At 49.7% G+C, this 17,275-nt stretch overlaps 1 protein-coding gene across 4 annotated transcripts in view; it reads right to left on the reverse strand.

The window, feature by feature from the left end:
* Window positions 1–5,009: 5,009 nt before the first annotated feature.
* Window positions 5,010–17,275, reverse strand: part of GALNT14 (polypeptide N-acetylgalactosaminyltransferase 14) — a 187,531-nt gene continuing 175,265 nt past the window's right edge. For 3 of the 4 annotated variants that reach the window (XM_019735395.2, XM_019735396.2, XM_074331852.1), the window contains 4 exons: window positions 16,519–16,602; window positions 15,924–16,068; window positions 6,807–6,926; window positions 5,010–5,584 (listed from right to left, as the gene is read on the reverse strand). In XM_019735395.2, coding sequence (XP_019590954.2) covers window positions 5,426–5,584; window positions 6,807–6,926; window positions 15,924–16,068; window positions 16,519–16,602 — 508 coding nt within the window. In that variant the 3' untranslated portion in view covers window positions 5,010–5,425. The remainder of the gene's footprint in view (window positions 5,585–6,806; window positions 6,927–15,923; window positions 16,069–16,518; window positions 16,603–17,275) is intronic. The other variant, XM_074331853.1, reaches the window with a different exon arrangement.

A 17,275-nucleotide genomic window follows, 5' to 3' on the forward strand; every position in this document is an offset into this window, starting at 1 on the left:
TGCAAGGGGCACTCACAGCTCTTGGCTCTGCTGGACATTGAGTTATTGCAGCCTGTTATCTTCAGCAGCAGGTGGAGGCATCCTGGGCTCCTTCCTGCAGAGTGAAGCCAGGTAATATTTACTGGCTCAAATGAATAAGGTAACCAGCTCCGTCACAGCACAGAGGATGTGTCTCTCACCCAAGGGTTTTTTTTCTTTTTTTTTTTTTCTTCATTATGTTTGTAATTTTGTTTTATTATTTCCCATTGGAAAGCTGTGAAATGAAAATGATGCAATCTACTGCTGTGAAATAATGTCGTGCTCGAGTCCTTTTCCAATAAGCCCCGAGGTTTGCACTGTGACGGCTTCATTAAATGAGTCGGCTCCATGGCAAATGAAAAAGCGCTTGGAGCTTTGTATTTTGTTAATCGATGTTGGGCTGCCTGAGACCTTAGACCACCAGGGAACTTGGGAGGTTAACTCCACAGGCCGGGGGGAAGCTCCCACCCACCACGGGCAATGTCCCAGAGGCCACTACGTGTGCGTGGCTCCTAAACCACTTAAATAACCCTCAAACCTTGCTGCATGCCGATGCTACCATAGGTGTTGTCACATGCCAAGGAAACAAATACGCAAGTCTGTCTCTCCAGGGGCACAGTGGACAGCGGAGGGAGCTTAACTTTACTGCAGGTAAACTATGGTGAACTGCAATAGGTGAGCCTCTCCTTGAAGGCCAGCCAGAACTCAGGTTGCCAGATGCCAGTGAACACGCCTGAAATGCTTGCAGATGAGATATGAGTGGTCCCCATCTACCCTCCCATCACCATCCCCCAGAGTTTATGAGAAGAGGTTCTTTCTTGCTGGTCTCTACTGCAGTATTAAAGATTCCCACTACTGATAGATCTTTCCAGTTAGCACTTTCACTATTAAACTCTGTCATTATCAAGTAAAATATGCATGATCTCTAAATCTATGTGTGTTATAACGAGATTTCATTGTTATAAATTTGTCTTCTTGGTCCTCCATTTCTGCCTTTGCTGTCTTTTTAAAACGCTAATGTCTGATAGCTGTAGCCAGGGGGTAATTAGGAAGTGGTACTAAAGAATCACAGGCTTATTCTCTCTCTTTTTCACAGAAATGTATTGAGTGTCTACACCGAGATATGGTCCCACAGTCAGTGGGAGAGACAGTGGTGACAGCTAATTACGGCACTGAGGAATTTGGGTCTGAGCTGACATGGAAGCCCCCTCCCACACACACGCATAAATATTGGATAAAATACAATAAAACAACTTGATATCACAGCGGCATTCGAAAGACAGGAAGGAAAAAATTCCAGATTCTAAGTGAGGATTCAAAGCCAGAGTGAGAGTGAGAGCTGAAGGGGAATTGTAGCCAGATGTGTGTGATCAGGACTGGGGTCTTCACACCCAAGCAGATGTGACATGAAGAACACAGCCTCACGGGTGGCGGGGGTAAGAAATGAGACCTGACAGAGCTGGGGTGCTTAGAAGGCCTAGACAAACCCCACTCACCAACGGGGTGAGTGGTGACGGCATGAAAGCAAGACGACAACTTGGGCAGAGAAAAGATCATCTGTGAAAGATCAAAATCCAAGCTCGTACCATGCACAGATGTGGGGTCCAAATTTGCATCACTTTCACAGTGTGGAAACCACAAATGGAGAAATCAATGTACAAATTGGTTGGAAATCAATGGAACCCAACAGAGGCGAACTTGAACCTCCCCTGAGGCATGCGTCCATAGCCAGGGTGCCCAGAGGAAACACCTCCTGCTGAAGATGAGCTCACACAGAGAAATTACATGGCACATAAGGAAACAAACTGCCAAGAGAGTCTCGGATTCAATATGGCACCTGGCTTGGCCACCTATGCTGACCGCAGAATTACCTAAAAACTCCCATTTCTGCCCACCCACTCAATACCATCATCTCTCCAACTCTAATCCAGACACAAGGGAGTTCCTGAGACCCCTGCCTCGCTTCTTTCCAGTTCACATATATGGGGCCAAAAAGATGTATACAAGTGGGCACTTTTGTCAACGTTGCTCAAGCAGTAGTTCGCCGTAATCAGAAGTGTCTGGACGCTGATGGTAACCACTTTGAGCACCTCTTGTAATTGCAGAAGTCAAACGTGACTTGTAGTCATCTTTTGTTATCGGTATATAGTGAGTATTACAATTTTAGTGCAGTTTCCCTTTCTTAAAATGTGTATACATTTTTTTGGCACTCTCTGTATAAATTCCCTTTCGTCTAATTTGCACACCACACCTTTAAGATACTAGGAGCCTATATTGTTCAGTCTGTTCCCACTAGCCAGATGAGCTCCCGGGTGAGGGGATTTCTACCATACCTGGCCACCTCCTCACCTGGCAGTGTGGCGAGACTGTTCCAGGTTGGTGATTCTTCAAGCTCAGTTTGGGGTCTAAATATTGTGAGCTCTAAAAATATGAAGAGTGTAGGTCCTTTTGTTTTCATAAGGTGATGTTATTTGACAGACTTTCACTTTCACCCACAACTGCTAGTGGCCCACTAAGTGAGCTATTTATTCCAGGTTCCTGAAATTTGGCATTCAAACTCAATGATGAGAGTTGACCAAGGACTCTACTTCGACATCCACCAAAAAACCTGACCACCAGGTCACTCTCACTTCTGTGCACATGTGCAGGCCACGGTGTCCCAGATTGGATCAGGTTGTTGTCCTATCAGGGCATCACCCGCTTTGTCCTGAATCGGCAGAGGTTTGGAATTGCTTTTAAACCACAGATTGGTTTTGTTTCAGCTTCTTCACCATCGGCTTAGTGGACAGTGGGCATCTGGATAGCTGCACACGTGTGGGACTGTTATTTGCATCATCAGAGTTTTTAACCTGCATTTTCCACAAAGGAGGCCTTCAGATGCATGCCCCCAGACCTGGAACTAATATAATGTTATTTGTCAATTGAACTTCAATTTAAAAAAAACAAAAGAGACGCATGCCCAGCAGCTCACATGCCAGCCACCGATATCTCTACTAGCAGGTTACCCTCCACATCCTTCCAGAGCCTCCAGAGCCTCTTCGTTATTACCCCAAGGTCCCTCACTAGTGAGAGAGAGGGTCGCGGGATCTCTGAGTGTTAGCTCTTCTGCCACATCCAAAACAGCTGAGATAAAACATGTTTGTCTCAGAGGCCTCCATGCCTGTTTCTCCCTTTCCGCAGGTGTTTGAGACACCTATGGCCACCTATGCTCTGTGACTTTATAGGGGCAGTAAATTGTAATTAAAATCACTTCCTCTTAGACAAGGAACAGTTTTTCCAACCGTTCATTTACGGAGAGCTTGATGTGTCCAGCCCAGTGCTGGGAATAACTTGAGGCAAAGGACGGCTTTCCTGCCACCAGGGGACTCAAGGACAAGCACATACACAGGGGGAGCCGAGGAAACAGAAGAGGACAACGCCAGCTCCTTCAGTTATTATAGTGCAGTGCCCTGTCTCCCCTACTGTGGGGAAATGGGCGCTGGTGGACCTATCTGCTCTTTCTCTCTCCTTTGCAAGGCTGGTTTAAATTCCATGGACGCACAACTTGAGGAGCTGTAAGAACGTCTTCTCCTACAGATGTCTTTATCCCCTGGCTTCTCATTTTCACAGCAGGGAGTGAAATACCCCACTACAGAGCCAAATCATAACTAACAAAGGCAAGAGGAGAATTGTGTAAACAAACACAACCACCAGAGGAGATTCTGGGCCTGTACACTCAGCCCTTCACGTTCCACGTCTTGAGTCATCCATAATCATGCATTTTTTCACCATGAGCGTGAAGAACTGCCATCACTGAGGCTTTCTGGATGAAGGGGAGACCTGTCTAAGGTATAATAGTTATGGTGGTAGAGGAATTCTAAAAGGGCTTCCATTGATCCCTACCTCCCAGCATGACCTCTCCTGTGTAATCCTCTCCCCTTGAGTGTGCGCTGGGCCTACTGACTTGCTTCTATTGAAGAGATGTGGGAAAAGTGATGGGAGGTAACTAGTGAGATTAGGTTATAAAAGACTGACCTCCACTTTCCTGGCACTTGTGTCTTCCTGGCTTGCTTGCTTCGGTGAGGCAGGCTGCTGTGTAGGAGAGGTCTACGTGGCAAGGAACTGAGGGAAGCTTCTGGCCGACAGCCCGCAGGGAACCAAATCCTGCTAACAACCACTGAGTGAGCTCTGGAATACATCCTCTCAGGTTCAACCTTGAGATGACTGTAGCCCCAGCCAGCTCTTTGATTGTAGCTTTTTAAGTCACTCTGAAGCAGGGGACCCAGTGAAGCTGTGCTTGGATTCTTGACCCATAGAAACCATGAGATAATAAATGAGTGTTGCTTTAAGCTGCTAAGTTTTGGGGTAATTTGTTACTCAGCAATAGATAACTATTCGGCAGATGGTAAACTTACCTCGGCAGAGAATGTATAAGCATGTTTTAGGAAATTGTAAACACTACAGATTGGTTACTCTATTAAAGTCTACTTAATAAGAACGGATAACCACTGGACCCAGAGCACACTGGGGATTGATTAGAGTAAGAAATTCTCTGCACTAATGGGCACAGACTACAAAGCCATAAGGGCCCACAGAGCCATCTAGGGCTGCGATTCTAACAGGGGTAGGACGTCAAAATCAGCTGAGGAGTCTAGACACTACCCTGGACCTACTGAGGTGGGATCTCCACAGGTGGAACCCAGAGCCCTTGAATAGATACAATTTCCCTGGATGAGATCACCCGCGTATCCCTGGGTAAGAACCACTGATGAACTCCTACTCCCCAACTTGACATAACAGGGACTGAGGGGCCAGAGAAATTACAGGTCTTTTCAAGGTCACACAGTCTGTCGATGGCAGCCCAGGATAAGAGCACAGGTCTCCTACCTCCCTGTCCTCTTTTCTGTCCACTCTGCCACAAGACCCAGGAGCCCACAGGCTCCCATGCAGTGGAGATCTCAGCCTAGTTCAGAGCTAACGTAAGTAGAAACAAAGCAAGAGATACACAGAGAAAATTTCTAAAGTTCCTTTATTAGTTTCAAAAACAACCTCCCTTCTTTACCCTTCAGTTTAGTCCTGGCCTAGAGACAGGAAGGCTTTTCTCTCCGGCCTCTTGTGTAAGAAAGGGAACAACATTAACACTTCCCATTAGATCTCTGTCTCCAGACATCCATTAGGGGCAGACTGGGTCAGGACCGGAGCTTCACGGCATTGAGAACACGTGGGATCTGTCTCTGAGCCCCACTCAGCTTGCAACCTTTTCCTCCATCCTCCCTGAGACAGCCGCTCCTGCCCTGGGGGGGCTCTGCCTCCACCTCCCAGCTCAGGTCACCTGCAGTAGTCACGGGCTGCTTGTAGCCTGATTTCCAGTCTGCTTCTCAAAGGGGGAAGTGCCACCCACGGCCCCCGTTGGTTCCGGCGTGGATCCTCAAGAGCTCACCATGTCCCAGTGCTGGCTCATGAGTGAGGACTCGCACGGGTTGACCACGACTTCCCTGCTATTCTCAGTGCCATCACCAAACATGTCTGTGTCTAGGCAGAGGTGGGACGCTATGTGCTCGATGCGGGAGCCAGTCTTGGTCCATTGCTGAGAACACGGAGAGGAGACAGGATGAACCAGGATTCTCTGGCTAAGGCCCGGGTTCTACCAATAATATCAGGAGTTCCAGTGGAATCAGAAATGTTTCAGCACATGGCTAGGGTCACCTCAAGACTTGACTTCACAGTCTCAGAGAGAAATTAAACTGCAACTAATTGCTTTGCTATGTATTGTTGTTTTTGTTTTCTTTTTCTTTTCCATCAGATAAAAAAAAGTAAAAGCAAAATCAATATGTTTGCTCGGAAAACTCATTAGAAGGGAATAACCTTCCAAGCAATAGGCCAGAAAATGTGAAGCGAGTTAGTCACAAGAGCAACCAAAGAAATGATCCGTACTTGGTGTCTGCGTGGTCATGAAGATGCGGGAGCAAGCCGGGGGATGGCTACGCGGGAGGGTTCAGGGGGTGGGTGGGGCTCCTAGGCAACACGCAAACCTCTGCTTCTGTCATCATCACTCTGGGGGGCGCACGCAGAAAGGAGGGTCTCATACTGCTGCTTCCTAGACGTCACCTCACATGACAAGGAGGGAAGGGAAGGACACCTATTGGGGAACCACCACTGACCAACTACCATGGATCGTCTCAGCCCATTTCTCTAAACAGCTACCCCATGTGGGGGGCATGATCAACTCCACTTTATAGAAGAGCAAACAAGCTCAGAGAGATCTAGTCACCTGTCACGAGCCACACAGCCAGCGATACATAACATGGCATTTGGATCTCAGTCCCCCTAGTGCCAGTACCCAACTGGCAAGGAACTGAGTGGAGCCAACACCTTGCTGCTAGAGGAACTGGGCATGTGGTGTACCCAGAGTGCCAGGAACTTGGTGGACATCCAGCTAGAGCCCAAGGCCCCGAAAGGCAAAGGTCTGAGCCTTGCTCATCCTTGTGGCCCTGAAGGCTTTGTCCCAATCCTCTCCTGCTCTGGGATCCCAGGTGGGCATCGGAGTAAGACAGGATAGTACAAGACGCACATGCACGCAGGGGTCCTAGGAGGTCAATGGGTTTTCATGTGACAAGCTGACCACTGGTGCTGGCACAAGTGGTATCAAGGACAGCACTCTGTCACTCTCCTGACCGTAAGGACCTCTTCCTTATCAACCCTTCCTCTTCTATAGTTTCTCCCTTTTCCTGCACACAGGACTTACACTGACACAGGCAGTCACATTACAAAGGCGGCCCCTCCCCAGGGCAGACCCCCTGTGCACTTACCTGCTTGTCATCTCCATTCTTGCAAAGGGCAAGAACCACTGGGGCGCCAGGGAAAATGGTGATGACTGACAGGCACAGCTCCTCCTGGATGATCTGCTGGGTGTATGTGAAGGCCCAGATCTGGAGAGGAAGAGGCCAGGAAGGGTCCTATTAGGATCCTTGGAGGTCACCAAGGTGGGATATCACTGTGCCTACGTGTGGGAAAAGGTGTGTGTGGGGGTGCTACAGGAATCCACTGTCACCAAGGTCACCTTGGAAATTGCTACTGAAGAGCCAGAGACTCGTAGATCATGCCCCAGCTGCAGTCTCAGTCCCCACACTCCATAGAGGGGACTGTCCTGGGGCTCGCAGGCCGCCTCAGGGAGGCCTAAACAACACCCCAGCCGAGCTGCGTGGTGTCCAGTTTTTGTTTGGATCGATGTCTGTTCCCTGCACTTGACATTTCTAGCAGCTACCTGGCAGGCCACTCTTTCTCCCCACCACCAGCTATCTTTAGAATGTCCCTTCTTCTTTGAAAAGGAGTCTAAATTGGTGTCCTGAGAACATGAGAGTTATGACAAGAGGCAGATGGTAGGACAAAAGGAACGGAGTGCTCCGAGGCAGGGAGTGGAAGAGAGACGAGGGAAAGAGGAAAGTCATGAGAAATAAATTATTCCAAGAGGGTGCATGCACTCCAGCACTCCAGCAGAATACATCATTTGGGCCCGGAGCTCCTGAAGGGAGAGAAGCTGAGAAACCAGACGAACAAGCCGAGTTCTGGTGACAGAAGGAAAAGGGGCTTTCTGTGAGGTTCATTATGAGGAATGTGCCCGAGATCAGACAGCAACTAACTGTGGAAGAAGCCACAGACTTCCCAGTTCTTACATCAGGGGGCGAAAATGCTGACATAATAATGTCAAATTGTGAACCTCCAAGAGGTTTTGCCCAGGCTGAAAAATAGGAATATCTGCCCATTGCCTTCATCATGGGACAAAGAAGATGATTCCCGAATTGGATGCCCTGAGAGAAGCTGGAGAGAGGACCCCATTAAGGTCTGGATCCCTTATCTTCCACTTTACCTCTGCCTACCAGGTGACCCTCAGCCTCTGGACCAGGCCCTTCCTCGGCTACTTCTCCTTGGCCCAAGAATGACACAAGGGCAAAAGGGCCCCTTAGCTGCCTAGCCCCTGCTCTAGCCCCATGTGTTCTAGCCCCGTGTGTTCTGTGAACTGACACAGTGTTCACCTGTCCCTTGCTTTGCACCTTCTCTAACTCCTGGTAGCCACCTCCTGGCCTGGTCCTCTCCTGACCTCCACTGTCTGTCTATGTCTTTCTGCGACTTGGCCTGTTCCTCCTCCTTTCCCACCGGTTCGCGTCCCTTTGCTGTCCCCACTGGACCACCTGGATGCTGACTGCTGACTGCTGCCTTTTCTGATCTGGGACCTTCCTGTCCCTCACGCCTGGATGGGGCCACCAGCCCAGTGGGAACCTCTGTTTCTAAGGGTTGGGTCCTGCCTGTGGATTCCTTTGTCCCTTTTTACCTTTTCAAATTGCTGGTGTTAGGAGAATACTTAGACCAGAAAGTACTCCCTGAGCAGTAGATGGAAAGATAGATGAAAAAAGACTGGCTGGGACTTGAGAATTCGTAAAGCCTGGGATGGGTACATGGGGGTTCCTTATACTCTTCCATCTATGTCTATATCTATATATATTTGAAATTTTTTACTGTGAATAATTGTAAGACGTACTCCCTGGGACATATCAAGTTCTCCTCTGGCTTTGTGAATGTCGCTGTTCTACACAGATCGTTTGCCTTCCTCCAGAATAAGCTGAAAAGGCCAAGATGTCTGTATGCACAGAGGCGATACAAAACCAGGATGATATGGCTAATAATGGCTAACATTTGTGGAGAACTCATTGTGCGCTAGATGCTGCTCTGGGAGCTTTACATAGATTAATTTAATCTTCATGAAAATTCTATTAGGTAGGTATTAATATTATCCCCATTTTTCAGATGGTAAAAGTAAGGCTCAGAGACGTTATCCAGAGTCATGTACTAGTAAGTGCCAACTCTATCAGCTCTGCTATTGCTGCGGCTGCCAGAGTCATGGCTGGTTCTGGGGCCCTGTTATTCAAGTTCAGTCACAGGAGATGTCTCTCCCTCAGATGCTCTTCCAGGCTATAAATATTAAAACTGTACGTTCACTCCATTTTGACTAGAGAGAGCTGGCAAGAGTTCTTCTTCTTGGCCAGTTCCCAGTGGCAACCCCCATGAGGAGGGAAACAAAGGCCACACCCCATGTTGAGACTGGGGACGGAGCAGACCACAGAGGAGGCCCCTTCCCTAGCATGATGGGAACGGGGGCAGCAGTAGGAGTGGAGGCCCATACTCGGCGGACTCCACACCAGGCCAGGGGACGCACACGGCGCTGGCTTCTAGCCTGGGCTGCTCTCCTTTTCTTCCCACCCCTGCTCTGTCCTCCACCATGAACTCCAAGCTTAGTCACTCCCCTCTAAACTGTCCGCCTTGGGCCTAAGTGTGTGCTAGGAACACAGACCACCTCGGGAGGACAGACCCAGGGGTGAGATCCACACACATCTGAAATCAGGCTCGGGCCATTTGGGTGGGGGATTCTGGGGTCTTGGATGTCTGGCGTGAAAGAGCAGCAGAGGGTGGCAGCCAAGAGCTGAGTTTTGCTTCCAACAGGCCACTCACTGTCCAGGTGGTGCCAGGCACAGGGGTGTCATTACTGAAAAGAGACTATCAGACTCTGTCTGTCCTCTGGCTCTGATGCTGGCTCTCGTCCCTGCTCCACCTCCAGCCCCATCCGTCCTTCACCCTGCCTTACCTCCCTGTCTCTGCTTGCGTGTCAACCTCAGAAGCAAAATGTTTAATCTGGGTGTGTATTGAAGATGTCAGCAAACTGATACCTTGGGTGGAAGGCAAGAGAAACACATCATCAATTGGTAAATGTGTGAAGCCCAAGAAACCTCCAGGTTAACAAGTTTCCTCTTAATTTTACTGGATTCTCTAGAAGAATATATGTGAAAGCAGAAGGAAGACAGATGCACCAGTCTGGTTGCTATCCCCATTTAAAGGAGGGAAAACCACATAAAAGGTGGTTTCCTTCTACCTGTATCCCCAGCAATTCAGGCCCCCGGCTTGCGAAGTATGCATGCCCGCAGCTGGATACCCTGGGTAGGTGAGATGAAGACAAACGCTCTCCCCCAAAGCTGGACTCGCATTGACCTCTCTTGGTGAGTCTGCCTGTGGGACAGGTTGCCAGTGTGTCACCTTTCCTGCCTACTACCACCCTTCCTCCCCAGACTGTGTCAACATACCCTTGGAAATAACCCGTCACACTGCCGGCGCAGCACCAGTCCTGGGAGGCAAAGCAAAGGCAGTTTCCAAAGGAAGACCGTGAGGGCCTTCTCTCTTCCTATCGGCTTCCTCCATCATCAGTCAACATGCAGACAGGCTCTACGCGCGCTCGCTCTGTGATCAGCACCGTTCCGGACACATGTATGTATTAACCCGTTTATTCCTTACCGTGATCTTCTGCAGTCAGAACTGATAGCATCTTCATTTTCCATAGGACAGAACTGAGGTACAGAGTGAAGTAACTCACCCCAGTTTACAGGGCTAGTAAGCAAGCTCAGCCCGGATTCCCGCCCTGGCAGTCAGTGCAGTTGGCTCATCCATCAGGGACCCAGGGGCCTCAAGAGGCCAGTGAACTAAAGTTTCACTTGAACCCACTTTTTCATTCCAGACACCTTGTCTGAAAGCTTCGAGAGTGTGTTCGATGATCTAATATGCTGCCCAGTGTGGCTGCCGAGGTTTGAGGCCAGCTGGTGGCCCCTCAGCTCAGACCCCATCTCACCAAGGAGGTTCCACGTTCACAGTCAAGCCCAGGGTCTGCTCCTGGCGTTGCCCAGAGTAACCACTGACCTCAGTCTCCCCTTCCATAAAACTGTACCTACCTCCCAGGGTCCTATGAGGATTAAATAGACAGCGAATGTGATGCACCTAGAACCCAAGCATCCCTTATAAATGAGGTATTTGGCCATCTAACCACAGCAGAGCCCCAGTGCTGCTTTGCACTCTGTTTCTTCTCTCTTGTTTACTATTCCCCACACGGAAGAATTTTTGAGCAGGAAATTCACCACCATCAGCAAATGCTGTGGGCTTGTGTTAATGAAAGCACAGCCCCCTAACTTCTCTCCATGTGTGAGTGCTTCTCTATTCTCACCCAGCCACTTCTCACGTGTCATAAAATACTATTCATGGAGACGCTACGCCAGGGGCTACGCACTGGGCTGTGGGCTCCACATGCATCATCTCGTTTAATCTTCAAACAACCCCATGAACCATGTCCTGTTATTACCCCCCGTTTCACAGATGGCATAGGTGAGGCTTAGAGAAGTTGACCAACGCTACCCAGGTCACACACACAAGTAATGCCCGAGCAGGGTTCAGCCACAGGCCTGCTGCCTCCAGAGACCAAGCCCTTAAAATGAGGAGAGGGTTTCTCAACCTCAGCACTATTGATGCTTTGTGCCAGATAATTCTTTGTTGTGGAGACTGTCCTGTGCATTGTAGGGTGTTTAGCAGCTTCGCTGGCCCACCCACTAGGTGCCAGTAACGTGCCCTCAACCTAGTCATAATAATCAAAACATGTCTCCAGACACTGCTGTTATAGACGACCCCTGGGTAGGTGGATGGGGGCAAAACCCCCCCCTCCCCCAGTTGAGAATGGCTGCCCTAGGCTGATGATGGCTTCTTGCCTCCTAGAGGTGGCCCTGGACCATTCCAAGATCAGCCCATGTGCCCCCCAACTCATCTTCATGCCTGCCTCTCTCAGAATGTTGCTTCTTCCTTTATCTCCTCTTAAGAAAACCTTTGTCTCTGCTTCTCCATGCAGTGCAAGACAGCAAGCCCCCGGCTGGGTGCCATGGCTCATTTCATCCCAGCCTTCACAGCTGTGGCCAGATGTGCATTTACTACAGAGAAGTCTGCTGCCCCCACTGCCAGGCAGTCCCTTCTCCCACTGCAGTGGCTGTCGACAGAGACTTCCTCTCAGCACAGAAGGCGGCTGCAAGGCTGTCCGGCCTGGATCATCTCATCCTTATCATCAGTTCCCCTTTTCCAGGAGAGGAGCCCCTCCTCCTCAGCACCTAACCAGCCTGTCCCGAGGCGGGGGATGGGGTGGATGGGGGAAGGCGGTGAGGCCATCCTCACCACCTCCAGGATGGCCTCTGGGCTTCCTTCCATGGGTGCCTGTGTGCATTAGGGGTAGGGACTGTGACTTGGCCAGTCCCCAAATGGACTCATCAACAGACACCCCGGTGTTCACCAATGAAGCCAGGCCAGTCTCAGCAGCCACTGCTGCCTTCCTGAATCCATTTCTGACTCCAGGATTCATTTAATAAACCCATTCATCACCAGCCATTCTGGGAAGTCTGACAGGCTGCAGAGTGGGAATCGGAAAACCCCTCCTTCCTCCCTGCAGCCCCCTCCTGTCTTCTGCTTCCCTCTCCTCTCTCCTCTCCTGCAGATGTGGCCACAGAGTTATGTTCCGCTGGGAAATTGTGAGGCAGAATTACTGCGATGCCAGTAAAGCAGCAGCTAATAGAGGGTCCACTTAGCGGAAGGGCTTCGATCCTTGCCTTGCTGTGCGCATTCTCCCCCGGGGGGTCTTGAGGTGGTTTCCTCAGGCCCCCGCCTCAGGGGTGTACCCTGTGCATTCCTTCCCAAAAGGCATTTGTGGAGGGGGTGCCTCCGATATCAAAAAATCCACTCCTCCCACCTGCCCGCATGCCATCTGTAGCATTTGCAGTTTTTGAAGCCCCGAAGAATTAAAAAAGAAATGCCAGAAGGGGTTATCAGAAATTATGGTGTGTTTTCAGTTTTTATGTTGAATCAGTAATGCTTTTAACATAAAAAGCCAGTGTATCGTGGTGATCATAAGATAATTGCAGGGTTGATTGTTAAAATGCGAAGGCCTGGTTCACTGCAAGGTGTGTGATGGTATATAATGGAACACATCAGTGACTATATGTTTAGCCTCATCTCCAGACAATGGCAGAAGTCTGAAGTGGAGGCCAGTGTGGTTGGGCCTGGACAAATAGCTCCCTGGCAGCCCTGCCCTTGACGTGGGTCCTGGGCCCTTCTCTCCTTTCCCAACAGTGCAAGGAATTCTCTGGGCCAACACCCAGGATCTGCTCCCACCTTCTAGATCACACTCCAGATGTGACCTAGGACCCCAGAATCCCCCACCCAAATGGCCCGAGCCTGATTTCAGATGTGTGTGGAGCTCACCGCTGGGTCTGTCCTCCCGAGGTGGACTGTGTTCCTAGCACACACTTAGGCCCAAGGCGGACAGTTTAGAGGGGAGTGACTAAGCTTGGAGTTCATGGTGGAGGACAGAGCAGGGGTGGGAAGAAAAGGAGAGCAGCCCAGGCTAGAAGCCAGCGCCGTGTGCGTCCCCTGGCCTGGTGTGGAGTCCGCCGAGTATGGGCCTCCACTCCTACTGCTGCCCCCGTTCCCATCATGCTAGGGAAGGGGCCTCCTCTCTGGTCTGCTCCGTCCCCATTCCCAACATGGGGTGTGGCTTTTGTTTCCCTCCTCATAGGGGTTGCCACTGGGAACTGGCCAAGAAGAAGAACTCTTGCCAGCTCTCTCTAGTCAAAATGGAGTGGACGTACAGTTTTAATATTTATAGCCTGGAAGAGCATCTGAGGGAGAGACATCTCTTGTGACTGAACTTGAATAAAAGGGCCCCAGAACCAGCCATGACTCTGGCAGCCGCAGCAATAGCAGAGCTATGGCATGGCAGCCGGATTTTCCAAATCCTGCCTTCATCACCTACTAGTCTATAACCTTGGATAAACTCTCCAGGACTCATTTTCATCATCTGTAAACTGAGGATAATAGCAATACAGTAGTCCCCCTTTATCCACAGAGAATGTGTCCCAGGACCCCCGGTGGATGCCTGAAACTGCGGAGAGTACCGAACCCTATACACATTTTTTCCTATACATATACAGCTTTTCACTTAAAGGAAGCACTTTAGGCTTCCCTTTGGCATATCCGAATTGCCAGCATCATTACTCTTGTCCTTTGGGGCCATTATTAAGTAAACAAAGGGTCACATGACCACAAGCACTAGCATAGCGGGACAGTCAATCTGATAATCGAGACAGGCTACTAAGTGACTAACTCAGTGACTAACGGGTGGGGAGAATATACATGCTGGACAAAAGGATGATTCGCGCCCCTTTGGGGGGGTGGCCCGAGATTTCATCACGCCCCCTTTGCGTCCTGCTGGTGCAAAGAGATGGTTCTTGGAAACATCTCGGCCAGCTGGACGCTGATAGTGAGACACTTCAAATGTGAGGCTAAGAATGTGATTTCTGTGGTAGACAATAGGGAGTCATTGAAGGCTGTCTCGAGATGGGGAGCAATGGTTTGATGTTCACATGGCAGATGGGGGGAGGGAGGAGGGACAACGACTGAGGGCTATGGCCGTAATCTAACATAATGGTTCCCAACTGGGGCAGTTTTGTGCCCAAGGGCATTTGGTAAAGCCTGGGCACAGTTTGATTGTCATGGCTGGTGTGTATGGGGTGCTACTGGCACCCGCCAGGCAGAGGCGTGGGATGCTGCTGGACAACCTACAGAGCACAGGACAAGCTGACCACAAAGAATTATGCAGCCCAAAATGTCAACAGTGCTGATGCTCAGGAATGCTGACCAGGCCTGAAGAAGTGAACGCAGGGTCCAAGAAGAGCTTTCCTGAAGGAAGAAGGGATGGGACTTGCAGAAACAGGGGCGCAGGGGAAAGAAGAGCACAACAGATGTGCAGGGCTGGAATCACAGAGCCTTCTCATCTCTCAGGACACAGCTCATGTTCAGGTCCTCTGGGAAGAAGTCCCTGATCCTCGTGCATAAGTTCAATACCATCTCTCAGTGCTTCTATAATGCCCTAGACAAAACCCTGTCCAGGACAGAATTTATATCAGAATGGCTGCTGCCTGCTTATTTCTGCATTAGATCCCCTGAGGGACCATGGAGGCCCGTGACCTAGCCTTTCACCTTGGCATCCTCACAGTTAGTAGAGAACAGAGACATTTGTTGAGTGAAAGAATGAATTCATGAATGGATGGATGAAGATACAAAATTTGTGAATCAATGAGACAGAAGAGGTTGCCAAAACTGGACGCATGGATAAAATCTCTAAGAAACCATTTATAGGGAAAAGAACAGTGACCTGAGAACCTCAGTGAAAACTCAACGTAAGGGTCTAAGAGTTGGGGAGAGGAACCAGCGAAGAAAATAGAAAGAATGGAATTGCAGGAGAATCAACATCATGCAGTACCACCAGAGCCAGGAGGGAAGTTATGAGATGGATGTATTACAACGCATCCAGCAGGCCAAACGTTATAGAGATTGAGGCTGGCTGGGAATTTGTCAGTGACTTAAACAAACGGTTCTATCCTCAGAGGGGAGAACACAGAACAAGGGGGAGCTATGTTGACAAATCAACTAAGGCACAAGGAAACCTTTCTGAGAAGGGGCGCCATGGTTCCTCCAGACCTGGGGGAAGCAGGAGAGTGCAGAGGTGGAGCCCACAAGCCTGCTGAGGGCAGGACAGGGAGGAATAAGAGCCCTGCCCAGAGATGGGGGCAGCAGACGATGTCATGGTTTTACCCAATCTGATGTCACTACCTCGAGGTCAGGGTTAAACCAGCGGGGAGATTCACAGAACAGGAATTTCATTTTGGAGCAGCATCACCCAGCGGCATGCTCTTCTCTTTGCATTTCATATTTGGGAGGTAGCTGTCCTACCTGCCCTGCCTGACCCAGCTCACAGCGAATGGACACCGATGCTGGACTCAAAAACTGCTAATTTAATGGCAATTTCCTATAGGCACAATGATGCCTGGTAAGACGTCTTTCAGAGAATTTCCATGCATTTGGAAACCCGGCAGAGTGAACCCAGTCCCAGTGTGAGGGAATCATGCTTCTCTTGCTCTGCTGCTGAGATCTGGGTATAACTGGATTTGGTGTCATATAAAAGCCAGGTGACAGAGGCTGAGCCCATGCACACGTCTGTGAATCTCCAGCCAGTTACTTACCTGGGACTTTGTATCCTCGCCTTTGATCTTGACACAAGGTCTTAACTTGAGGCTGGAGATCTCTTGGTTCTTCTGCCTTTCAGATTCCAGACACTTCTGCCTCTGTCGGATATTGCCCTTCTGGATGGAGGAATCCTGGGGGATTCTAGAGGAAAGCCATAGGAGAAATGAGAATCCCCTAGTCTTTGGATTATAACACCAGCAGCTGGTGAGGTGGGGCAGTGTTTTGAGAATGGCAGGGGCATTTCTCTCTGGACTGTGTTACAATAACTTGCTCTGCTCTAGAAAGGCGATATCCCTAGGAACAAGGCAGCAAAGAAAAACCCAGGAGCCACAGGGTAGATGGAGCCTGGAATGGAGCCAGATCACACATCCATGTCCTCAGGTCACACCCGGAGGCTCAGGCCCCAGCCATCGAGAAACACTGCTACTGGCTAACCGCAATCCCTCATGCAACTCTTCTGCACGTTTCAGGGATAAGGGGAAGCCAACTGGTCTTCTCAGACCTCTATATACTTAAAAATCCTCATCTAGTTAGCTATAGGCTGTCCCCTCTCCCTACAGCCACCAACGGCTCAAATAGGAGGGCAGATACCTGAGTTCTGGATAGACATTCTCCAGGTACCACTTGAAGCTCTGGCAATGCAGATTCTTCCTCAGGTGCAATCTGCTCTCAATGCTGGGGACAGACACAAGGACAAAACATAGCTGTGTCAGAGACATGCACCAGCCTTGGAAGCACAACATACAACCTCTGCCCACATCTCTCTGGAGGGTGCTGGAGAAATTAACCAAGAGAGATTTCTAGAGCTCCAGACAGAGCTGTGGGAACACTTAGCCAAATCTCACAATGGTGCGGTAATGACACCAAGGACTTGGGCTTTTAGTTGAAAATAGATTTTGGGGTGTTTCCACTTTTCATTAAACACGAGGCTCCAAGATCACCCAGTGTGCTATTAATAATTCATGTCGGGGCTCTGAGTCTACCGACTCACAAATCCCTCTGGATTCTGCAGTTGAAATACCACTCCTGACCACCCCAGCCTCAAGGAATCCTCGTTGGCTGGTTCTGGGGTCTGGTCATGAATTTCTTCATCAAATATGTATTGAACACCTACTATGTGCCAGGTATTGTGCCTAATGTGGGATATAATGAGCTTTCAAGCAATAGAGAACAGTAATGAAACAAGCAATCACAACCTTATGTGGATGTGGGATGGTCATGTGGGAGCTGTAGGGGCCACTCAGAGGGGTACCCATGCTTGTCAGGTCAGTGGTGCTCAAGGGGCTAATGTTGAAGGAAAGGTGGATGTCATCTAGACAAACCAGAAAGTGGGTGAGGCAGGGGAATA

Source organism: Rhinolophus sinicus, linkage group LG05 (assembly GCF_036562045.2).
Source record: "Rhinolophus sinicus isolate RSC01 linkage group LG05, ASM3656204v1, whole genome shotgun sequence".
NCBI lineage: Eukaryota > Metazoa > Chordata > Mammalia > Chiroptera > Rhinolophidae > Rhinolophus > Rhinolophus sinicus.